The 26,481-nt window shown below is 39.5% G+C and overlaps 1 protein-coding gene across 3 annotated transcripts in view; it reads left to right on the forward strand.

The window, feature by feature from the left end:
* The window catches only part of INTS9 (integrator complex subunit 9), a 105,358-nt gene that overhangs the window by 57,739 nt on the left and 21,138 nt on the right, over window positions 1-26,481 (forward strand). For all 3 annotated transcript variants that reach the window (XM_032332298.1, XM_032332299.1, XM_032332297.1), the window contains exons 7-8: window positions 9,886-10,006; window positions 10,651-10,785. In XM_032332298.1, the coding sequence (XP_032188189.1) occupies window positions 9,886-10,006; window positions 10,651-10,785 (256 nt within the window). The remainder of the gene's footprint in view (window positions 1-9,885; window positions 10,007-10,650; window positions 10,786-26,481) is intronic.

The raw sequence follows: 26,481 nt of genomic DNA on the forward strand, positions 1-26,481 counted from the left end.
TTTTGTAAAACAAGGAAACTGAATTCAAGTATCTCTGGGTTCACTTCGGTTATAGTTTTTTAAAGATGTTCAAGGGAGAGAGGCTCCTTCAGCCAGCGTTCATTGAATGGCAAGTACTTCAGTGAAGTCATCAGCACTTGTCTTTGAGCTTTGCAGTTCCAGAAACTTAATCATTTCATTTCACTCAAGGTTGATTAGCCTCTGAGGGGCTGATTCGGACTAACTAAACTCCCAGGATATTGACTGACAAACAAAAATCCCATTTAATTACTTTATGCTGAGACATCTGCCTGGCTCCAGAACTAAAAAGGTTAGGACACTCTGGTCTGGTCAGCAGGTTCACTTAAGAGATTAAGATAAGAGGAGGGTTTTTTTGTTTGTTTGTTTTTTGTTTTTTTTTGATAAGAATAGAATCAAAGCAGAGGTAGTTTAGGTATTCTGGAGAATTGTTTCTATAGTGCTTTTGTAGCCTGAGCAATTGCCTTTGTCCCTTTTAGAGATAAATTGATCTAAAACAAAAATCAGGCTTTATATAGTTTCAGATTAGTATTGAGAAATGCTTGATTATCAGGCTCCACTTCAGTAAACTCTGTAAAAATCACCACTCTGCTAACATATTTCCACTCCATCCCATCCACATGTATTTTAAGCACACTTTGCTGTAATGAGAGGAAAAAGACTTCTGCTTCTTATATTCTTTGTGTGCTGCTCTTATATTCATTTTGCAGAGTCCTTCATTCATCACACACTTAGAAAACGCACAACCGGTGTTTTATCTACAAGCTTTTAAGTGGTCCTTGTGGACTTTAAAGTCTTCATCTTTAACACAAACACCTGGTCTTTGCCACTTGTTGGATGCTGGTAAGATGGAAGAAGAGACAGCAGAGCTCTGGCATGATGTTGGAGCACTGGGGAAAGTTTATTAAGCATTCAGTATGATAAGAAAAAACAAAACAATGAAGTCTTTTAGAAAGTACTTAATAAACATTTAGACTTTGGGAACTTGACTTTGATAAGTTAGAAAGCCATAAAAATTAGAACTAGTTCCCACTGGGTTTCCTTATCCATCTTATCCTGAATCAGCCAATAATCTTAATGGCTTCAAATGGTTCTAAAAATGCCACTCTGTAATTATGGCCTCAAGAAAGCATAAGCAGAATTTTAGGGAAGGCTGGGTTAGAATGTTAGGGGATAGAAGGAAATAGTGAAAAAGTGACTAAATATCTCAAAGGAGTAAGAAAAGGCTGTTAACCAAAAGAATTTGTGTGTGTAAATATGGAATTCAGATGACTTATTTGTTGATTAACTGCCAAGTGCCTGGCATCATGGTAAGTTTGCAGGAAAGTGCCCAAAAAAGTTCAAGGCATAGTCCCTGTACCCAAGGAGCTTATCAAGCAAAGATTTTGTACTAAGTGGCAAGACTTAGCCTGGACTTGGCAGGTTAAGTAGGGTTTCAAAGAGGGAAGAGAAGATTCTAAAATAAGGGAAGGGTATGGGCAAAAACATGGCAACATGGGATGATGATGGAGAGGTGGCTGAATTAGTTAAAATCAGCCAGTGCACACCAGGAAGGAGAGAAAAGAATTGGAAATTAACATTATATAAAAAAATATTGAAGCTTTGGTCTTTTGAAAAAGTCAGCAGCATATTTGACTAATTCCTAGTGGGGTTTTTTGGGGGTGTTTCTTTTTTTAAAGATTTTATTTATTTATCAGAGAGAGAGAGCGAGCTCAGGCAGACAGAATGGCAGGCAGGCAGAGGCAGAGGGAGAAGCAGGTTCCCTGCCGAGCAAGGAGCCCGATATGGGACTCGATCCGAGGACACTGGGATCATGACCTGAGCCGAAGGCAGCTGCTTAACCAACTGAGCCACCCAGGCGTCCCTTGAGTAATTCCTAGTTTAAGTCTTTTCTCTAACTGATAGGAAATTCACCAAATTGTGAAAATTTTGTCACCAAACATATATGAAAAAGGAAACCTCTGGATTTTTCACAAAGTGTCATAGGGTCCAACCTCTTGCCAAATTTGCTGGTACACTGCAGACAGAACTTGTTAGTAATCGGCTCACTGGTTCATACCTTTCCTGGGGCAACAAATGAACAGGTGTTTTGTCTTTTGTGTTGGGTACCGCTCAGTGCTGAGGATATGAAAATGCAAAAAGACACTACTATGTGAGTAATATGATATGATAGAATAAAGACATATGTTGTTTTTGTTGTTGTATGTAACAAGGCTGTTGTCTCCAACAATGCTGTAGTAAACTGGTTGATAAAAATCATCATGAAGGTTTCTCTAGAAACAGATGATTTCTTTAGTTTCTTTGGAACATAAATTTATTATTTCTATGCCATCTACTCTGAAGAGAAGATGAGAAAAGATCCAAGTTGAAATATATCTGAATTTTCCTTTGTTTGACTTAAGGAAATCATTTCCCTACCTGAAACACTCCAGTAATTTCTCTAGAAGTAGGTTCTGAACTGTTAAAGACAGAAATAGTAAATGTTTCATATCTTAAGTATTCCCTTTTTCCCTTACTGAGGGCTCAGAGCATTTGCTGGCTTAATCTGAAGGTTGAATATATGACTGTTTAATCTCTAACAGAGAGTGGAAACAGTAGCCAAATGCCTCATTTGGAGAAAGACTACTCCAGATTTTAATCTGCTTAGTTTTTGTAGGACCTTGTCCTAGGTGGGAAGGGGGGAGAGTATGCTGGGAAGGGACAACAAAGGGAAGAAAGTAAAGCCCAGATGTTTGCAGAATGGCAGTGCTGATTGTCAAGGGATGGGAAAAGGAGATCCATAGTAAAGAAAGAGGATGTAATATATAGAATGGAATAATACTCGGCTATCAAAAAGAATAAAATCTTGCCCTTTTCAACAATATGGATGGAACCAGAGAGTATTATGCTAAGTGAAATAAGTCAGAGAATGACAAATACTTTATGATTTCACTCATATATGGAATTTAAGAAACAAAACGATTGAACATAGGGGAAGGGAAGGAAAAATAAAATAAGATGAAACTAAGGAAAGAAGCAAACCATAAGAGATTCTGAACTCTAAGAAATAAACTGAGGGTTGCTAGAGGGGAGGTGGGTGGGGGGAAGGGGTAATCGGGTGTTGGACATTAAGGAGGGCACCTGATAAAATGAAACTGGGTGTTATATGCAACCGATTAATCACTAATTTCTACCCCTGAAACTAACCATACAATATATGTTAACTAAATTGAATTTAAATAAAGAACTTAAGAAAGGGAAGGAGGAAAGTAGGAAGAAGGAAAGAAGGGAGGAAGGAAGGGTCTAATCTAGCCTTGTGTATGACTTTTTGCCCACCCTCTAATGGAGGTGACTCAGTTCAGCAGCCAAATTCATAGGTGGAAAGATGCCGTTAGGCTGCAGACATGTGCAGTCTAGGTTCAGGCCCCACCCTCTCAGGCCACTCCCGTAATAGCCTTCCTGCTCTGGCATAAAGTTAAGAAACCTTTCTGCTCCTACCCAACCCAGAATAAGTCTTTATTTTTAATGAAGGTCAGCTCTAGGGGGCCCAAGCCCTGGTGCTCCCTGATCCTGAGGAATTTAAAGGAGGAGCTAAAGCAGGAGAGTAGCTTAGATTTTTCCTTAAGACCATGTAGAGCAGTGCTTGGGCTACTCAAGTTCAGAGTCATTGCTGCTCATTGAACTAATTCACCCCAGGCTGAAGTTTATTTACCATGGTATTGTGGGAACTGCATATACTCCTGAGCTGTAGTGGCTGCATCTGGGGGTAGGGGGCAATTAGAGTCCGTCTGTGTTCAGCATCTGTTCTGTGTCAGAGACTCCCATACATTATGTCATTTAACCCTCACAGAACGACTCTGAAAGAAAGGTGCTGCTCTCCCTATTTCACAAATGAGTAAACTGAGGCTCAGAGGTGAAGAGGTAACACTGGAATTTATAGGCAGACAAGTCTGTAAATCCTGTTTTTTTCCATCCTTTGCCTGGGAGAGAAACCTCTCCTTCCTCTGAGGGGTTGGCAGAGAGTCAGTAGGAATGTAGAAGGAGAAGAGAAGTGGTGGCAGCAGCCCTCACTGGGAGCCGTCCAGAGAGGCCTTCTCTGCCACTTCCCTGTCTCTGATACACAGGCCATGTTCCCAAAGACCATGTGAGATGTGCACCTGGCCTTGACCGCTGTCACAACACCTGAGAAAAAGTGACAAATGGTCTAGATTTTAAAGGAGTAAGTGTTGTCCACGCAAAATCAGAAGACGACAGTGTGGTGGGTTACAGGCTTGAGGGAGCCTGGCACCGAGAGAGCTGTTGATAGCCCAGTTTATAGAACAAAGGCTGAGGCAGGACCCAGATAAAGAAGGGCCTTATAAAGTCATGCTAAGAGCCTTTGATTTTATCCTGAATTTAATGGAAAGCCATTAAAGTGAAGGAGAGGAGGGTTGGATGTGTGTGTGTGTGTAGATTTGCATTTTTAATGTACCATTTAAACCCTTTGGTGAGGAAAGGCAAGTCTGCAGGCAGGGATGACTCATGGCTTTTGACATCTCTTTATTGCCTTGTACCACTGTAGAAATTTTCTGGATTTAAGCTCCTTATGAGCAGAGGCCTTTCTGTTGTTCCTGTTAATATCTCTTACAGGACTTCAATGCTATGGCCGTAGTCAGGGCTAAATATTTATTGAATAAATATTATAAAACCTAAAGCAATCCGGTGTACATAGGTTAGATAAGTGAAATAAAATCTTGTGTCTGTTTATGCAGAAGGTAAAGGGAAGAATTATTAGTATTTTGTTGCTGGAGAAACAAAGGTGAAGAGTATTGGAACAATGTGATCTGTATGCTAGGTTAGCTAAACTCACCGGCCACATAACATTGTTAGGGTTATTTTTTCTTCCTTGCACGACTTTTTGTTTTCCCTTGAGTTAATGGGGCTCTTGTTTGCTTATTTGCTTAGTTTCCTACATACTTCTTTTTTTTTTTTTTTTTTTTTTTCCTACATACTTCTTACTGATATATCTTCAACCTCTCTGCCATTTGTATAGGTCTCTCCTTAGTATGTTCAAACTCGCTGGGTGTTGTAACAATTTTATCTTCTTGGAAATCTTCTCCCAGAGCCTTCTGTCTTTTCCCAGTCTGATCCCAGCTGCTCTTGGACTTGCTGTATGGCTCCCAGTTTTGGATTTCCTTCACCATTATCCTGAAGATATCTTCAGCTCTTTATTCTGTTGGAAGCTCTATTTCCTGGGTCTTTCTTCATGCCTTCATTTTGCTGGGGACATCTGAGAAAGAATGCACAGAAGGTCAATTTTCTGAGCCCCTGCCTGTCTAAAATGCCTTAGTTCTACCCTTACCTTCCGGTGGGTAGAAATCTAGACGTGATAACAGTTTTCTTTAGCTTCTGGAAATGCCACTGAAAAGTCCAGTACTGTTCTGAGTCTATATCTTTGGTATGTATCCCACTTATTCCTTTGTGGAAACTTTAAGAATTTTCTTGTTCCTTAAATTTGTGATGATGTGTCTTAATGAAGGACAGTTTTCGCTCATGGGCTGAGTACTTAGTGGGTCCTTACCATCCAGAACAGAGGTTCCAGCTGTGTCCAAGCCCCTGTTCAAGGGGCCAAATCTGGCCTGCCACAGTTGTTACAGGTAAAGTTTGATTGGCAGAGAGCCACACTCATGCATATACATACTCTCTGGGGCATTACACAGCTAAGTTGAATGATGTGACAGACTGGTCTACAGAGCTTAAAATATCTGTGGCTTTTTACAAAACATGTTTGCTGACACTCCCCCGCCCCCCTGCCGCCAGTCTAAAAAAACAAGAACTTCAGTTTTGGCAAAAAAAAAAAAAAAAACCCAAATTTTTTTTGTTTGTTTTTAAAATTTTCTCTGTCATGTTTTGTGTTTCCCTCTTTCTAGAACTCTCACTACTTAGATTTTGAACCACCTGGACTGGAACTCAGATCTGTTTTTCTGCCCTCTCTTCCCTCTCTTTGTTTATGTTTGCTCTTTTGCCTGAAATATTTTGTTTGCCTCCCAACTGAACCATGAGTTTTTCACTTCTGCTGTCATAATTTCTTATTTTGGCATAATTTTATTTTATTTTTTATTTTATTTGACAGACAGAGATTACAAGTAGGCAGAGAGGCTGGTAGAGAGAGAGAGGGAAGCAGTCTCCCTGCCGAGCAGAGAGCCTGATGCAGGGCTCAATCCCAGGACCCTGAGATCATGACCTGAGCTGAAGGCAGAGGCTTTAACACACTGAGCCACCCAGGTGCCCCATAATTTTTTTTTAAATTAACCTTTTTATTATAAACAACAAATAATAATAATAATACATAGTTAATAAATTTTTATAAAGCAGCCATCCTTATAAATGCTACCCACGTCTAAAATAAATGTTTCCACTAACTCAGAAGCCCCTCTCTGTGCCCCAATCTAATTACAGCCCACTCTGACACATATATCATGGATTTCGACCCATTGCAGCACTGTCTTTTTTGCAGCTCAGATTATCCCGGCTTTGGACCGTGAGCCTCTTTATGCTGTCCACTGTGTCCTTTTATTGTGACCTTTTTAACCCTTTGATTGTTTCCTTGCTATGTACTTTAGCAAGATGTTTAGGACTCCTCTTGTACATTCCTTGCCCTACATCTGGAGTCACCCATTTCTCTAAAAAAAACTCTGTAATCTTTTAGTGGGAAATGGAATTGTCAGCTCCTGATCTGGTTGCTAACAATGCTTATTACTCCTGCATTCGTCGTTATTTCTAAGTCATCATTTGGAGGAAAGAGTATGTGTATTTTCCTTCCCTTTTTTTTTCCATGCTCATATTATATTATCAGATATATTATATTTCAGCCATTACATACTATCTTCCCTCTCTCTTTTAATCTTCATTTGGTCTTACTTCTACATGACTATATATTTAATACTCACTCAGTACCAGCTTATGTATCGATGTTTCTATAGTCATTTAGGTTGTCTGAAACTCCTTCTTCACAAGATACCACAGGATGGGATCATGAGAACAATATTCCCTGAGTTCTTGCAGGTTAATAATAGTTTATCTGTGCTCTGTAAACTTGAGAGTCAGTTTTGTTAATGTATTATCTTTGGCTTGCATTTTTTTTCTTTGAATGTCTTCAATATTTTACTGTTTTTTCTTTGAGTAAAACAGCAGTGCTGTTGAAACTCTAGTATTCTATTTTTCCCTTGTAAAGCATTCACTCTTTTTGCCTAGCTGCTCTAAAGTTTATTTAAAGTGTAAATATTTTCCCAGAATATATCTGGTGTTACTTCTTCTGGGTCAGTATTCTCAGGTATGCAGTGTGTCCCTTCAGTATTTAACTCCAAGCCTCCTTTTATTTTAGCAATTAGAGCTTTTAGTATTTGTTCTGTTCCCTTGTTTGGATTTCTGTTAGGGACTCCTGTTCTCTGTATTTTGCTTCTTCCTTGCCTGTCTTCATTATCTGCCACTTCCTTACAAAGTCTTTTTATCACTTCATTTCTTTTTAGCATTTAATCTTTTCTTCCTATGTTCTTCTTACCTGTTGTGTGTTTATCCACTCATATTTCTATTAATTTAGTCTTCATTGTTGAAAAAATTTTTTAAATTTCTAACTTTTTTAAGTTCCGTCACCTTGTTTTGAAGCTTTTCTGATTTTTCTTTTATTTGGCTCTTTTGTGTCTTGTGTAATTTTTTTGTTTTTACTTGAAATTTTGGTAGGTTTTGGTGGTATGCTTTCGTTGTCTGTATACTGTCATATTTTTATGTCCAAGAGCTTTTTTATTCTCTTAATGCTCCCCTTTTTTTTTTAATAGAAGTCACTTCTCATTTCTTAGTCTATCTTATTTATCTCTCTAAGGATAGTAATGATACTATCTTTTAAAGTTTTATGATGGGCGCCTGGATGGCTCAGTGGGCTAAAGCCTCTGCCTTCAGCTCAGGTCATGATCCCAGGATCCTGGGATTGAGCCCCACATCAGGCTCTCTGCTCAGCGGGAAGCCTGCTTTCTCCTCTCTCTCTCTGCCTGCCTCTCTGCCTACTTGGGATATCTCTCTCTCTCTCTCCCTCTCAAATAAATAAATAAACAAATCTTTTTAAAAAAAATAAATAAAGTTTTATGCTACTAGCCTAATTTACTTCCTCTCCTCCTCCCTTCATTTGTTTTAGCCTTTATCATTTTAGAGACTTTCTTCAAGCGTATGGTGATCCTTCGTTATTGGCTATGTTTAGGAGTCGGACAGTAAAAAACTGATTAGAAAGTCTGTGCCATGAGTTAGGACTTATTGAATTCTAGACTTTACCATACTGTAAGCGGGTTGGGCCATTTTATCATGAAACCTCCAGTGTCAGTATCTTTTAGTTGATTTTTTTCTTTGCTGCCGATCAAATTCTTCAGAGAAGTTTCTTCTGGTCAGCTACCCTGGAGGATATAAGCCTGACTAATAGTGTCCTGAGAGCCTTATGAGAAGAAAATTGTTACTCTTGGTATATGAACTTTTGCTTATTAAACAAAGCTGCCTCTAGGTATTGATGGTTTCCCCTAGTCTAGACTTTCATTTTTAATTTCTCCAGAGAACAACCTCTAGCAACACGTGTGGGAAGGGAAGAGGCAGTCGCTGAGCTGTCTGGACTAAGTGAAGAGAACTGGAAGGTTCTATTTCTTATCAGTATTTTTTTTTCAACAGATCCTCTTGTTTTTAGGCTCACCTTCAACCTCACTTCCACATGTGCCTATTGTTTCAGATTGCTGAGCTTTTTATGGGTTCTGCAGTATAAATTAATATGAATTAAATTTTCCTGTATCTACTAAGTCAGTTGTCTTTTTACTTTCCACTTTCTAAAATGCTGTTGCTGTTGCCTCTTATTCTGTCTTGAACGTGTGTGTGTGTGTGTGTGTGTGTGTGTGTGTGTAAAGCTCTTTACTGTGTTTAGTGGTATTTCAGGAGAGAGAGCAAAGCTAATGCACACTTTTCAGTTGACCAGAAGTTCCTTGACCTATTTAAACAGAGAATCTCAGGGAAGTCACTTACCCAGGTCTGTTCCCAATTCTGTTAGAACAAATGATACAGTCTTTTTCTAATGACAAAGTTTTGTTTGCTTGTTTTAAGGGATACTCCTGATGCTGATCTGAAAAGTCACAAATTGTGTTTTATTCTCCTCCTTTATGCCAGGCCTCAACTATGTTTAACTCAGTCCTTTTCTATAGCTTTGCAGGCCCATGAATGAAGTATATTTCACTTATCATTCATGAACAGAAAAAAGAATTTGAAATGTCATGTAGAAATGTTCTGTGTTAAGACATACATGATAAGTCCTAGAACAACCACTAAGGAAATAACTCAGAAAAATATAGTGAAAAACCATGAAGGAAATTAAAAGGCTGCATCAGAAAATACTTACTTAGTATCAAAGGGTAAGTAGAAAAGGAAGAACAAAGGAACAAAAAAGACATGAGACATAGAGAAAACAAAAATTGGTAAACATAATCTAGCTGTATCAATAAGAAATGTGAGTAGATTAAATAGTCCAAATGGCAGAGATGACCAGACTAGATTAAAAAATAAAACACACACAATATCTAGCTATATGCTGGATAAACAGAATAAAAAATATAAAAAGAATAGAGAAAAGTTTTTTGGTTTTTTTTAAGATCAACAAAACTAGCAAACCTCTAGCTAGATTGACAAAGAAAAAAAGAGAATACTCAAACTGCTAGAATCAGAAATGAGAGGGGGACAGTACTACCAAACTTAGAAAATAAAAATGATTACAGAAGAATCCTATACACAATTCTATGCCAGTAAGTTGGACAACTGAGATGAAATGGACAGATTATTTGAAAGGAATCTGCAATAACATAAAAAGTTGGCATTGTGATGCATTTACAGGCTGTTGCCTTCTCCACTCAAGGACGCAGTGGAAGTATCAACCTGGAGAAGATGCTATACAATGCAAGAGGTGAACTCTGCCCTTAGCAAAATCCAGCTGGTGGGATATTCTCAGAAAATTGTGAGTGTTAAATTTTAAGTGATACATGAATGCTTTCAGTTTGTATTGTTACCCTTTGGGAGGAGGACATCTCACCCTATTCACTTCAGAACAGTGGGTGCAACTTTATAGGTTTTGGACAAGTGAAATAGGAAATAGGGAGTATAAAACAGATCAAGAAGCAGTTTGGCAAGTAAAATTTTTGAACTCTGACCAGGTAGTTAAGGATTCCCATTTTTGTTAACTTGTGCCCAGAGCCACTAAGTGTAGAATGACCAAGAGATTAATGCCTAGCCTAAAAAAAAAAAAAAAAAAAAAAAAGGAAAGAAAGAAAAGAAAAGAAAACCCAAGTATTTCTCTCTTTGGTCTTTCTGGTAATCTGTCATCTCTTTCTTTTGATGAGTAAAGCCTGGGAGCCTGGTATATGTGGCTAGGTTGAAACTCAGAGAGGGGGCAGGTCAAAACTGTAGGATTGCTTTCTGGGTCTGCCTATCTGGTCTCCATTGTTTTGTTTTGTTTTTTGCTTTACTTTATATTTTCTGTTTTACTTTAATTTTCTTTAAGTGGACAAGGATATTTCTGGGGTTTTTTCCCTACAAAGAGTTACCTGGTGTGACTGCACTCCTGAAAGCTCATCACACATTCTTACTGTGGCTCTTTTCTAGGAGCTTTTTGGTGCAGTCCAGGTGACTCCGCTAAGCTCAGGCTATGCCCTTGGAAGCTCCAACTGGATTATCCAGTCCCATTATGAGAAAGTATCGTACGTTTCCGGATCCTCCTTGCTTACCACACATCCCCAGGTAATTCTAATTCTCTTTTAACACTCAGGTTTTTGGTTATTTAACCCAAATTCATAATGTATCCAGAGTATCATCAGTTGTTTGTTTGTTTGTTTTTCAATTTTTTTATTAACATATAATGTATTATTAGCCCCAGGGGTACAGGTCTGTGAATCTCCAGGTTTACACACTTCACAGCACTTACCATAACCCAACCCTACCCTACCCCCCTACCCAATGTCCATAACTACCCCCCACTCCCCTCCCCCCGGCAACCCTCAGTTTGTTTTGTGAGATTTAAGAGTCTTATGGTTTGTCTCCCTCCCGATCCCATCTTGTTTCATTTTTTCCTTCCCTATCCCCCAAACCCCACACTTTGCCTCTCAACTTCCTCATATCAGGGAGATCATATGGTAATTGTCTTTCTTTTTCAGTTGTTTTTAAATCTTACTAATTTGGGTTTTTACATGTATCCTTTTTTTGTTGTTGTTAGGGTAGGAATGCTGAACATGAGATCCATCCTTTTGATAATTTTTGTACTATACCTTATTGACTCTAGGTACGGTGTTACATAGCCCATCTCTAGAGCTTGTCTTGCTTAACTGAAGCTTTGTATTCTATAGACGCTCTTCATGAAAGTTAGACTTTTCACATCCTAGTATTTAGGATTGCAAGTTCCTCTGTAAGATCGGGCTGTCTTTAGGTTCATCTCTGGAATTCTGAGATTTTCCACCACTTGCAGTTACCATGGCCTGATATAGAACAGAAATGATCACTCATTTACTGAGCAAATATTATTTATTTCTTTATTGAGGATCTCCTCCGTATCAAGCACTCATCTGACCCCAAAGGCACAGTCCCAGCTCATGAATCCATGCAGAAGAGCCGAGAGGCCGTTGTGACTGCAGTGTGCTGAGTTCAGTCAGTAGGGATGTCCATGAGATTCGCAGAGCCAGGTCACGTGGAACTTTGTAGACCATGATGAGAAATTTGGACTTTATTTTATTTTTAAAGATTTATTTATTTATTTTAGAGAGCATGAGTGTGAGGGGCAGAGGGAGAAGGAGAAAGAATCTCAAACAGACTCCATACTAAGCACAGAGCTTGATCTCACAACCCGGAGATCCTGACCTGAGCTGAAACCAAGAGTCAGATGTCCAACTGACTGCACCACCCAGGCGCCCCTGGGTTTTATTTTAACATGTAGAGGGAAGCTATTAGGAGATTTTAAGTTGGTTGTTCGTTAACAGTCTTATTTGGCAAGTAGCTAAGTACATAACCGTTGTTACAAATATATTCTTTTTTCCTTTTTAGGGATTATTGTTCATTTCATAAATCCTGATTCTTTTCATGTTTGTAAAGGAGGGGCAGAGAAGATTAGATGTCAGCTGACGGATGGGTACATACATAGATAACTTGGGGAAGTCCATATCCTTTTTTTTTTTTGGCTTTCACATAGATTTATTGTGACAAACAGAAAGCACACAATTTGCTTGAATCTACCTCTGACCTAGCAAAGGCTAAAATACTTTTTTTTTTTCATATCCTATTTTAATATGAAGGAAAAAAATAACTGCTGTAGGTCTAGAACAAAGGATGCATCTGAGCTACCACTTTGTATTGGCTTTTTTCATACCTTCTTTTATAATCAAGTTTCATCTCAAGGTCTAGAGGGGACAAGTTGCTATTTTTTCCTATAGCTAGCAGAATTCTAGGCCTTTCCCGCTTATTGAAATCAGAAGCCCATCAGTGTCATCTTAATCTGCTTCATTAAATCAAAATACTTTATTGGCAGCTTCTATCATTCTTGATATATTCTTCCATAAAAGACAGAAAGATTACTTGGCTGCCAACTCTTCCGATTTGTCCTGCTTAGATCAAAGCCTTTACAGTACTACTGATGTAATTTCCAGTAAATTACTCTTCCAAGATTCGTAAATTTAAAGGAAAAATAAGGTCTTGAAAGTGATGAGCAACATACCTAAGTAATTAATTTTAATTTCTAGCTGGTAACCAGGGTTGTATGTAAAAAAAAATAATGAATTAGATTTTCTTTTACCCAGATAATTGGATTCTATATTGAATTAGCAGAGATAAGAAAAGTTAAGGTTTGGGAAAACTTAATAGTCCGCTTTGTAGGTCAGCAGACTATGGCCCATGGACCAAGTTTGGCTTGCCACCTGTATCTGTAAATAATGTCTTATTGCAGTAGAACCACATTCATTTAGTAATGGATTGTGTATGACCGCTTGCACAGTGTAACAGCAAAGTTCTGCTTTAGAGTTAAACTTTACAGGAAAGGCCAGCTGCTGACCTACTTGAGTGGCGTCTCCCCAGCTGGGAAGAATAGGCTGCTGATGTGATCTCATAAGCTAATAAGTAGAGGGGAGTGGCACTTTGGATTAAGCCTGACATGGGAAGAATGGAGTGACAGAGAAGACACTGGCAGGTCTTTAATTCAACAAATGCTTACTGAATGCTCTCTGTCTTCAGGGAAGGAAAAATACAGGCCAGAGATTTCTTGCTTAGATGATACTGAGAATGATGATGATGACACTAATCCAGTCGACGTGGAGTTGGCAGAGGGGGTTCCGATTTCAGGAGGGGGTAGTGGGTATGATGAATAGGAATTTGAGTGGACACTGGCGACAGATGAAAATAGAGAACTGGAACTTGGATGTGATGGCAAGCCTGGAGACAAAGTAGAGGAGCAGCAGATTTTTTAAAGTCTGTACAGAGCTGAAGGGGAAAGACTGAGTTGCAGGAACATTTACCCATAAAAAGTGGAAGGAAGAAAAATGATCTTGACTAAGAATGGAGAGTTAGAGTGCCTGGGTGGCTCAGTACTTAAGCAGCTGCCTTTGGCTGGGGTCATGATTCCAGGGTCCTGGGATTGAGCCCTACATCAGGTTCTCTGCTCAGCAGGAGACCTGCTTCTCCCCCACTCACTCCCCTGCTTGTGTTCCCTCTCTCACTGTCAAATAAATAAAATCTTAAAAAAAAAGGAAAGAAGAATTAGAGAATTGACACCCACAAAAATATAGTATCCCAAATGGAAGAAGAGAGGTAGCTTTTACTGAGCAGAACATCTCAGTATTAATTTTTCTGATTGATCTGATATTCAACAATGTACTGAATTCTTATATTCTAATATTTATCTATTGATGGTGATACTATCTGCAAAGAAGTAACAGTTTTGTCACTTTTCTTCCAATCCTATTTTCTTTTCTTTCTTTGTTCCTGTCTTACCAACTACATACTGTAGTCCCAAGTAGACAGAAGTGATGATAGTGGCAGCCTTGTCTGTACTAGATTTTAAAGGGAATGCCTTTGTAGCTTCTTCATTAAATAGCTGGCTTACCCCTTATTTTAGCTAGCAAGGTAAGGAGTTTCTCCTCTGTTCCCAATTTTCTGATTTTTAAAGATCTAATGTAGATGTTGTACTTTACCAAATGCTTTTTTTGAGTCTATAGGAGGATCATGTGATATTTTTCCTTTAGACCAGTAATGTAGTGAATTACAATATTAGCTTCTCTTATATTTAACTGTCCTTGTAGTCTTGGGATAAGCCATATTTGATCTCAATGTATTCTTTTTAAAACACTCCTGGAATAAATTGGTAAGTATGTCTGCATTAGTGATTTTCTTCAAAGAATAAGTTTTTGCTTTTAATTGTTGTATTTTTTTTTTTTAAGATTTTATTTGTTTATTTGACAGACAGAGATCACAGGTAGACAGAGAGGCAAGCAGAGAGAGAGAGAGGGAAGCAGGCTCCCTTCTGAGCAGAGAGCCCGATGCGGGACTCGATCCCAGGACCGTGAGATCATGACCTGAGCCGAAGGCAGCAGCTTAACCCACTGAGCCACCCAGGCGCCCCCTAATTGTTGTATTTTTATTCTCTCTTCTGCCCTTTATTATTTCCTTCCTCCCATCTTTGGGTTTACTCTGTTGCTTTTCTTTTAACACTTACCTCATTTGTTTCCATCCTTCTGTGCTTTTCAATAACTGTGCTTAAAGCTATCAGTTTCTCTCTTAGTATCATTTAACTCTGTTAAATTGTTGATACATAGTGCTCTGTCATTCATCTCTAAGTATATCATAATTTCCTTCATAATGTTCATAATTTAAGTAGCCAAAGTTTGTTTTGTAGTGCTTGTCTCTTTGTTTCTAGTCCATCCAATATGATTAGACTTAGGGTTAGATGAGAGACTTTTTTCAGTCATACTTAAATGTTTCTGGATTTCTCCCTCCCTTTCCTTTCCTTTCCTTTTTTTAATTCCTCCTTCCTTCCTTTCTTCCTTCCTTCCTTCTTCCCTGCCTGCCTTCCTGCATTTGGATAAGAGCTTACTAATTCACTGAAGTTACATTGAAACACAGTCTGTTTTTTAAGTGTCCTGTGTATGTTGGAAAAGACTGTATTCACTGTTGAATGAAAATTTTTCTATATATATTTACTCATTTGAGTTTATTGTGTTATTCTGGTCTTTCATATTTGTTTAGCTTCCAGTTTCTGAAAGGATGTGTTTGTTGATCAGTTTCTCCATGTACTTTCACCGGTTTTTGCTTCTTCTATTTTTAAGCTGTGTAGTCAGAGGTGTATATGTTCGTGATCATTATGTTTTATCAGGTTGCGTATTTTTTTTCCTATCAAAATTGCATTAAAAGCCAAAAGACTTTCTCCCCACTCCATATTTGCCTGGTATTCTTTTCCATCCCTTTCTTTTCATTCCTTCTGTATCCTTTTCTAGTGAATTCCTTGTAGACAGTATAGTAAGGGATTTCTTTTCTTTCTTTCTTTCTTTTTTTTTTAAGATTTTTTTATTTTAGAGAGAACCCTCATGCAAGTAGGAAAAGAAAGCAGACTCCCCACTGAGTGCAGAGCCTGAGGCAAGACTCAGTCCCAGGGCCCCCAAGATCATGACCTGAGCCACCGAGGCGCCTTGATTCTTTTTTCTTTTTTAACCACAAGGGCCTTTTGATTATTAAAACTATTTGTTTGTTTTTAAGATTTTATTTATTTATTTTAGAGAAAGAGAGCACAAGCATGAGCAGGGGGTGGGACAGAGGGAGAAACAAACTCCCATGGAAGCAGGGAGCCCAAAGCAGGGCTCCATCCCAGGACCCTGGGAGGATGACCTGAACCAAAGGCAGATGCTCTGCCAACTGAGCGCCCCCAGGTGCCCCAATGAAACTACTTATATTTCCTGTAATTACTGTTGTATCGAGGGCTTATTTTTGCAATCTTATTTCATGGTATTTTTAGTTTATTCTTTTCTCTGTCCTTTCTTCCCTTCTTTTAGATGGCTAAATTTCTTTCTGTAAGTTTGAACACATGTATTTGATTATTATTCTTCTGGGTTTTTCCTTAATTTATTTTTCCTTTGAGTATCCTGAGCCTATCAATATCTTTTTCTTTCCCTCCAGAGCCACGTCTTCCTCTTGTCTCTGCCATCTTTTTCTTCTTCCTCCCTACCCCACCACCCTCCCACCGTGTTCATACTGTCTGGAATTTTAATTCTGGGTTATTTAGAATGCACGTAGAGTACTGAATATATTATTATAGACAACAGTGAACCTTACTGAGTTTTGGGTTTTTTTCCCCAACCTTATGTCCTGTACATCTCATAGTCCTTCTAGATTTACTTTCCTTCTTCCAGGAATACTTGAGGAATGTTTACCAAGAGAGTCCTAAAATGGTAACCCTTGTGAGGTCTTAAAGTATGAGAACATCTTTAGTATTTCCTCACATGTAAATGATAGCTTGGATAGATATAAAATTCAAGGAAAAGAACTTTGGAACTATAAAGTTTTGAAGGTATTTCTTCTTTTTCCACTTGTACCCTTGTTGCAGTTAAGAACTGCAAAGCCCTGGGACACCTGGATGGCTCCCTCATTTAAGCAACCAATTCTTGATTCTGGCTTCTGCCATCTCAGGGGTCCAGGATTGAGCCCTGCGTTGAGCTCTGAGCTCAGCAGGGAGTCTGAGGATTCTCTCTCTCCCTCTGCCCCTCCCCCTGCTTGCTCCCTCTCTCTCAAAAAATAATGTAAATCTTTCAAAAAAAAAAAAAACTGCAAAGACCTTTAGATTTGTGTTTCTTTATACGATCTGCTTTTAGAATTTTCACTTTGTCTTCAGTATTCTTAATTTTTGCTATGATGTATCTTAAATGTGTATTTTTTTTCTATTAGTATAATACTTTGAGAAATCTTGCAGTTTCCTTTAACACAGAAAGAATCTTAATCATTGTTAAAATTATTTATTCCTTTTTTTTTCAAGATTTTCTGTATTTATTTAATATATAGAGAGAGATCACAAGTAGGCAGAGAGGCAGGCAGAAAGAGAGGAGGAAGCAGGCTCCCTGCTCAGTGGGGCTCGATCCCAGGACCTGAGATCATGACCTGAGCCGAAAGTAGAAGCTTAACCCACTGAGCCACCCAGGTGCCCCTATTTATTCCTTCTGGTTAATTTTTTTTTCCCTCCTATGAAACTTCTAGGTATTGACACTGTGTTTTCCACCTTGCCCCCCCACCCCACCCCCCCATCTCCTTCTTAAAGCCTCCTGAAAGGACTCCTCAACTTGATCTTCCAGCTCATGAATTCATTCTTTGGCTCTATACATACTGCTCTTTAACCTATGTGTTGAGTTCTTTGTGTCAATGATTATACTTTTAGACATAGTATTTTCAAATATTTTTCTTTATACTTAATCATTTTTATTTTACTAATTTTTATTTGTGTGTGGACTTTTTTAATGCATATTCTACTGTCCCATCTGGTTTATTAATTCTCCATGTGGGGTCAGATTTTAGCTTAATTGTATTTAGTAGGTGTTGCTTTCCTTAGTGGTCTTGTTTTATTTCCCTGTCAGCTCTTACTACCTGGACTTCAAGGAAATCTTTTGTACCTCTGTTATAGGCACTGCTTTTTTCCCCCAGAATTTGCCTTCCTTACTTGTTACCACTGAGCCTTGTTATTACTTAGCCTCATAGTATGAGGAAGCAAGGAAGGGCTGGTAGGGCTGACTATCCCTTTTTTAAACACTTGCCCCACTGTTCTGGTATTTTCTGCCTCACAGTGTGTTGGAACCCGCCACAGTCTGCCAGTGGTAGTATGGAGGAGAGAGAAAAGGACAAAGAGTTCCTTGCCAGCCTGTATTTTTCCTGCAGTGCCCAGCCCTGTTTGGCTCTTGCTTGCCATTTTGTCCCCATCCCAGCACCCATGGTTTCCCTAGGAATTCATGATGGTGGTTTAGTTTCTCAAAATTGTCAGATGCCCTTATTTCTTTGCTTTCTCTCAACTTAGATTCTACAAGAGAGCCAGCAGCTTGTGTTGACTCTGTCTTGTTGGGAACTCTAGTGGAACTTTTGTTTTGTTTTAAAATATTATTCCTTATATTTCTGATTAGAAGATTAATTTGTATTTATTGTAGTAGTTATGGAAAGTACAAAAATCTCAGAGAAAGCAATAAAAATTGTGATAATCCTACCATCAAGAGAGAACTCTTTGCAGCCTGGTTTTCTGCTTTTTTCCATTAACTATGTAATGAGCACTCCTCAGTTCATTAGTATTCCATACATGTTTGATATTTGCCTAGTATTCCATCATACGGATATGCAAGAAGGTATCTGTTTTCTCACAGTTAGACATTTAAGTTATTTTAAGTTAAAAAAAATTTTTTTCCTGAAAAATACCTACTCCAAATAGATGTGCATTCTGCCCAAAAAGAAGGCATAAGACACAGTTTAAAGACGGTAACTAATAGAACAAAACAGATGGTGGCTGTGGGTAGATCCCATAAATGTGTTAGCAGTAACTAGTGCGCACTTTTGGTTAATATTAGAGCCCAAGCCTTCCTGGCCTTAGGAATCAAATTAATGGATTTGCTTGTGGGTTGTGAACTTATATTTGCACACCAACTTTTCCATTATGATGGTTTGAAAAAGCAATGTGGTACACATTATTTCAATAGCTTCCTATCTATGCTGCCTCACTTCAGGAGTAGGACTTGAGTTTAGATGTGAAAATCACCAGCATTAATAGAACAAAACTACATACACCTGAACATGGGGAGCTACAGGATTTGGGGTTAGTTTTAGAAACTAATCTAGAACAGGACTTGGATTTCCATTTAAGGCTGAGATTTGAAATACTAGAAATTGTATTGTGTGGTAGACATTTTGTTGTTGTTACTATTGATAATAGGTTTCAGTTTGTTTTTTTTATTGTTTTTCTTTTTTTCCCATCCTTCTTCTGACTGTTAAAAGAGACCCAGAAAGTTTTCTGTCCTACTGCTTCAGCCCTCCTGGCCTTGAAGACTCCCCCACACTCTTGGGACTGGCAACAAACTTAGGAGACCAAGCTCTTCCAGTCACCACACTGTTTCCTTCCCATTTGACCTTTGGCCTTGAAGGCAAGACAAGTAGTTCTGTCCTTTGCAAGGTGGGTGGTAGCTGTGAGGGACAATGAGAAGAGAGATGGCTTAAAAGCAAGGGCTGTGGATGGGAACTTATGCCTTAGGGCAGTGGTTCTTAACATTTTGTGGGTCAGGGACCCAAAAGCCTGGTGGTCAAAATCTGGCAAAAAATTATTAAAATAGGGTCACCTGGGGTGGCTGTTAGTTAAGCCTCTGACCCTTGGTTTCAGCTTAGGTCATGATCCTCAGGGTCATGGAATTGGGTCCTACTTCAGGCTCCACCCTCAGTGCTGAGTCTGCTTAAGATTCATTCTCCCTTTGCTTCTCCCCCTGCTCACATGCTTTCTCTCTAAACTAAATAAAATTTTTAAAAAAGAACAAAGAATGACTATAATGACTATAATGACTTACAATGATTATGACTTATAATGATTATAATGACTATAATATACCATATATATATATGCCACCTACACAATGTTTTGCATTTATTTGGCATCTATACATTTATAGAGCCCTCAAGGCCATTGTTATGTATCAGGCTGTTATGTATCAGACTGAGAATCTTTTACATTAGAACTTGGAAGTAATTTTTTTAAGAAATAAAATTAATTTAAAAAATTAATTGGTGGGGTTGGGGTATGGGTGGCTCAGTGGGTTAAGTGTCTGCCTTCAACTCAGATCATGACCTCTGGGTCCTGGAATTAATCCCCACATCAGCCTCCCTGCTCAGCGGGAAGCCTGCTTTTCCCTGTCCCTCTGCTTATGTTCCCTCTCTCGCTCTCTCTCTGTCAAATAAATAAATAAAATCCTTTTTAAAACTTAATTAATTAATTAACTGGTGGGGCGGCTGGGTGACTCAGTCAGTTAAGCATCTGCCTTGAGCTCAGGTCATGGCATTGAGCCCCACGTTGGGCTCCCTGCTCAGAGGGGAGTCTGTTTCTCCCTCGCCTTCTGCCTCCCCACCTTGTGTTCTCTCTCAAATAAATAAATAAAATCTTTAAAAAAATTAATTGGTAATTTCTACTCAGTCAATTCCCTTAAGCCTATGGTGTTCACAATGGGAATTCCTTCTTGTTGTCAGCGCTGGAAAAGGTTGGTAGCTAGCCTCTGAAAGTCTCCTTAGAGGCACACACTTCCAGCATTCACTCTGCCTCTCCTTCCTCATCCTTCTCCCTTGGGAGTTCAGGATGAACTGTTGATTTGTTTTCCTGAGGTCTTAAAGACTTTGGCAGTAATAAATGTATATTCTTCTCTTAATCTAAAGAAATTATCTTAAATTTGGACTCCTTGAATCAGGTTTCTAGAGCTAAGGCAGTTTCTTGGGTAGGCTTTTTTTTGTTTGTTTTGCTCTGTTTTGTTTTTTATATTCTATCTCTTCCCTCTGAATTCCCCAAGTGTTTTGTTGTTATTTATGCAGAGCTTTGATCTGGATCCTCTACGGTTTGGTTTTGGGTTTTTTAATGTATTTTGTTTTGTTGTAATAAATATGTGACTTGTTCCAATCTTCATGTGGATGTATATGTTCAGCATTTTCAGCCATTCCTTAGTCTTCTGATGTAAAATTAATTTCCTTCTAGATATCCCTGGGAGATATCTGTAGGCCGCTGCTTCTCCCTCCAGGCCTGGCCTTACAGGGCTCTCACAATCAGGTTTAGTCCTTGCAAAGTTTCTGGGAGTGTTTGTCTTTCTCCAGTATGGAACTGTGGAATTAAAGCCACATGGTCAGCCTTAAGCACAAGGCAGAGCTGGGGATGTAGTGTCAAAACAAAGACATTTTCCTGCTTCCACAGAACCCTGACTTTAACACAGCTGGTTGAAGCTTCCTTTGCACCGCTGGTCAGAAGTTACAGGCGGGTTTCCCTACCCCATGTTGTTCAACAGCCAACTCTGTTTCCTTCTCTCAGAAATAATGTATGCTACTGACTTATTTGTTCAATCACTCCTTCCATCACTTAGTCCATGGCAGCTCTTAAAACGCTACTTTGGTCAGTGGAATATGCTAGGCTGGAAGGGGAACAAAGATGCGTAGGTTTTACATTTATAGATGTTACACTAGGGGAATATGATGGGGACCTGCAAGACTTTTTTTCTTCAGGGTGCAGGTGGTGAATCCTGTCAGATTAGGAATCCACTGGGAAGAGCCATGGGATTCTCCCCGTTCCTGGGGAGTTAGTGAGACGTCATAGGAGACCAGGTTTTGATTTGGTCTAAGAAAGCTGGAGATGATGTCCTTCATGATCTCAAGTTTATGTCTTCCTTTCTGTCATCAAAGAAGTGTAGGTCATTGGGTCATTCACTCATTCCTCCTTTTCTGCCTTTAAGTAAACTTGAAGAGTTTTAATATGGGAAAGGGCTTTCAGTGGGCTGTCTCCTTGCTTCACCACCAGATTCTTTCTTACCCATGATGAGATTTCTCCTGTCGTCTTGCTCAGCTCAGTCTTGTGCACCTGGCTTTCTCCCTTTTACCTCCTAGATCTCTTTCACTTCTGTAGCCCAACAGCAATCAGCCTCCAGCCAAATTTACTCTTTTCCGTTTTCCCCAGCATCTCACAGCTGCATTTGACACTGTTCATCATTCACTTGCTAAAATTCTTTTTCATCTAAGCTTTTGAGGCAGTCTTGCTGTTTTCTTACTCTGCTTGATCTTTTGTCATATTATAGAGTATAAGCACCAAAAAGCTGTCTTTCCCGAACCGCCAATTTTTACAGGCAGGGAAGCTCTGCACTGCATTATGTGCTTGTTATTTACTTGCTTCTATCCCCATTTACCTTAAAGGGTCCCACAGCCATGGTCCTAGACACACTCTACTTTCCTCACTCCAACAAACTGGCATTTTTGTTAAATACTTTGATAAAGGTACTAGCAAATCTCCATATCTGTCTTGTACCTTCATTTTATCTTTTATTCTCACAATCCATTTTGTTTTCCCCAAATATTTGCAACAGTCCAACACTGGACTTATTATTGCCTCCTTATTCTTTTAAATCGTTGTGTCCAGATTTCCCTTTGTCTGCATTTCTTTTTTTTTTTTTTTTAAAGATTTTATTTTATTTATTTGACAGAGAGAGATCACAAGCAGTCAGAGAGGCAGAGAGAGAGAGAGAGAGAGGAGGAAGCAGGCTCCCTGCTGAGCAGAGAGCCCGATGCGGGACTCGATCCCAGGATTCCGAGATCACGACCCGAGCCGAAGGCAGCGGCTTAACCCACTGAGCTACCCAGGCGCCCCCCTTTGTCTGCATTTCTGACAAGGTCTCACTTTGTCCATTGTCCAGTATATCTGGTCCATTCCCGCCTGTCTATTAACAGTTTTCTGTGATGTTGCTGGATCTGCCCCTTCTGTCTCCTCAAGTTCTATAAAATTATAGTTTTTCTCCCTTTATGTCCAGGCTGCTATAGAGGACTTCTGAGTACTGTCCCTCTTTTTGGTCTTACCCCCTCCTCAGCTGTCACCTATAATTATTGTTGCCAGAATGTCACTCTCCTGCTTCAGACTGTTGATTTCTTCCTACCAACTCTGTCAGTTTTCATGATTCTGACCTTTTTAGTTCTTTACTAGTTACACTTTGCCTCATTTTTACTAATCTCTTTCTCAGCCCCAAAGTAAACTTTCTATTCCAGCCAAATAAATTCACTTGACACCTACAGGTTATCTTTCTCTGCCTTCTGCCCAGCCGGTCTCCAGCCCTCCTGCCCAAGTCGACTTGCTGATTCTCACCTTGCTGACTTCTAGTGAACTATTTCACATTATAGAATGCTCTCACATTTCTTACCAGACCGTGTTTTTGTGCATTCATTTATTCAGCAAATATTTGTTTACTATTTTTTTGTGTGCCAAGCATTTTGCTAGGAATTAGGGATGCCAAACCCTTGCCCTCAGAGAGCTCCATAGGCCTGTTGGGGACACAGACAAGTAAATAGGCAGTTACGATGCAGTTTGATTAGTGCTGGTAGAGAAAGTCTTAGAGGCCACAGGGGCATATGTAGAAGGGACATCTTGCTGTGGGAAAGAAGGGGTGTCATGCAGACATTCCAAAGGCTGTCTTTTTTTTTTTTTTTTTAAAGATTTTATTTATTTATTTGACAGAGAGAAATCACAAGTAGATGGAGAGGCAGGCAGAGAGAGAGAGAGAGGGAAGCAGGCTCCCTGCTGAGCAGAGAGCCCGATGCGGGCCTCGATCCCAGGACCCTGAGATCATGACCCGAGCCGAAGGCAGCGGCTTAACCCATTGAGCCACCCAGGCGCCCCCCAAAGGCTGTCTTAAATTGAGACTTAAGTTCCTTAGCCAAAGATAGAAAGAAAACCGAAAGCAAAACTTTATGTGCCAGAAAACCTTGTATAAGTGGTCCCACCTGGCCTGGTGGGGCCCTCTACTATGCATTCCTCTTGGCCTTCATGGACCCAGTGTAAATTCTTGAAATTCGCATTAGGTTTTCTATGGCTTTTTGAATAATCCTCTTAAAAAAGATTTATTCATTTGAGAGAGAGAACTGGCAAGGGGGTTCAGAGGGAAGAGAGAGAACCAAGCAGACGCCATGCTGAGTGTGGAACTTGACATAGGGTTCAGTCACACAACCCTGAGGTTGGACCTGAGCCAAAGCCAAGAGTCAGACGCTCAACCAACTGCTCTACCTAGGCGCCCCCCAAATCCTCTTTTTTGACGATACATTTTTTTTTTTCTTCAACTGGATTATAAACTTCTTTCAAGGACCTAGAGCCTGAGTCTCCTTTTTCTCATACTCTGTGCAAAGTGTCCAATGTAAATTCACCAGCAGAGAACACAGTGACCACAGCCTTCTTGGGCCTAGGGTTTTTCAAAATTTTATTCTGCAAGCTTGATTGTGACTGTCAATTTTGTAAGGTATTTTTATTTGAATCTTGGACACAGTGGAATTTTCTGTTGTGTATGTTGGAACAAAATGTTCCCACTCGAAGCACTCAGTGAGTTGCCATTGACACCAATAATATGTACATTTGCCCTTTGGTAGTGAAATGGAGATGTTGGCGGTGTCAGCTTGGTTTTGAGAGTGTCACTAAAAAGCTTTTTTTTTTTTTTTTTTTTTTTTTAAAGATTTTATTTATTTATTTGACAGAGAGAAATCACAAGTAGATGGAGAGGCAGGCAGAGAGAGAGAGGGAAGCAGACTCCCTGCTGAGCAGAGAGCCTGATGCGGGCCTCGATCCCAGGACCCTGAGATCATGACCTGAGCTGAAGGCAGCGGCTTAACCCACTGAGCCACCCAGGCACCCTAAAGCTGATTCTTTACAGTAGCCTTGGGAATCAACAACAAGGGTCTCCCAAGTATAGGGCTAAAATAACAAACACGTAGTCTGACCTGATCATGAACTAGTTCTCATAATTTCCAACTCCATAGTATTCATATTGTAGTACTGCTTTTGGCTTTTACTATGGGCATTTAATTTTCAAAGGAAGGCAGCATTGATGGCTGAGGTTCAGAGGTAATGTTTTCAGGGGCACATTTGTTCTCCATTATGTTTTCATTTCAGCCCCATATGACAACCCAATCAAATGTGTGAGAAAGTGTTCATAGGCACACAAAGATTGTATATACTATTTAGGGGCTTCCTAGACCCTCTGAATTCACCATCAGCCCTGTGGATCATTGGTGGCTTGTTCTAATAAGGTTCTTACAAAATTATTGTCTTTTCTAAATAGGCCATCTAACAAAGTTTGATCCCTTTTGTCACTATTCCGGTTCCTTCTGTTTGACATATGCACACTTCTCCAGGCTCACTGCACATCTACTATAAACCATCGTCCTGTACTTCTTCCTTCTCTGGAAACAGTGAATGTATATGTGTTTTTTAGAGAACTGCAGATAGATCAGTTCTGCCCAAGCAGAGGAAAAACTCTTGTATGCATTAGTGTAGTACATCCATGCAAGTAGGAATTAGAATCTATTCCGTATAGCTGTCACAACCATACTTTTCAGCCTTCGTGTTAAAGAAATGATTCTCAGGTTATAAAGCAGCTTATATAACTATAATCCTATTATTTAAAAATAATGAGCCCTTATATCCGTGTTTATATAAAGTGCTAAAAGAGTGTACATCAAAAGGCACGTATGTTCAGGTAACATTGCAGGTGATGGGTCTTTGCTGTGCTACCATTTGGAGTTTTCTTTATTTGAAAATCTGGGTGGAACAGAGAAAGGAGGTATGAGGCTTCTTACGAAACTGGGTTTCTGGCTTTTTTCTTCTTACATTCCAGTGAGTATGTGAAATGACAATGAGGAGAAGATGGGTTACAAAATAACTCCAGCATCTCAGTCCATGGGTCTGCATTTTTGTTTCAGTTTGAATCCTGATTTCCTTGGAAAAGATAGTTAGTGTTTTGTTTTTAAAGTGCTCTGGAGACAATCAAAATTAAATTCAAATTGTGCCAAGTAAAAATAAAAATATGACATCCTAAGTATGCCATAATAGTGCCCCGTGGGACTTCACAGTTTACAAGAAGACTGTGTATATTAGTTCTTGAGACTCTCAGAAATCAGGGAAGGAAGATGGGTCAACACATATGCCCATGTGTGATCTCTATGCCTAGCTCAGAGCCATGGCTGAGGTCCCATGGCTTTACTAGGGAATGGGAGTGAGCCTTTATATTTCTGGTTCCTAACTCAGCATTCTTCCTGGCTCCTCTGCCATGAGATTGGGAAAATCGCCTTGGCTCTCTGAGTCCCAGCTTGCATTGTCATAATGTAAACTTATTTCGTGTGTTTATTTCAAGTTTTTACACGTGTTTTCATTTTGCAGAGTTGTGTTGAGAATCCGATCATACGGTGCAGAGGTTCTCAAAGCACAATCCCTAGACTAGCACCAGGAGCATATCTTGGGAGCTCATTAGAAATGCAAATTTGTAGGCCCACCTCAAACCTGAGTCAGAAACTCTGGGTTTGGCACCCAGCAATCCCTGTTTCGGGAGACCCTCCAGGTGATTCTAATACACAGTCAAGTTGGAGACCCACCACTGACAGTGTGTGAGATAGCATTTTGAAAAGAACAAAGCATTCTAGAAATTTGAAATGGGAAGCTCTTTTTTTTTCCTTTTTTAAGATTTAATTTATTGAAGAGAGAGTGAGAGAGAGCATGAGAGCAGGGTGAGGGGCAGATGGAGAAGCAGACTTCCCGCTGAGGAGGGCTCTATCGCTGAGGAGGGCTCTATACTGGGACTCTGGAATCATGACCTGAGCCGAAGGCAGACGTTTAACCCGACTGAGCCAACCAGGTGCCCTGCTCTTTTTTTCTTTCTTTTTTTTTTTTTTTTTTTGGTTAGTTGAGGT

Source organism: Mustela erminea, chromosome 2 (assembly GCF_009829155.1).
Source record: "Mustela erminea isolate mMusErm1 chromosome 2, mMusErm1.Pri, whole genome shotgun sequence".
Taxonomy (NCBI): Eukaryota; Metazoa; Chordata; class Mammalia; order Carnivora; family Mustelidae; genus Mustela; species Mustela erminea.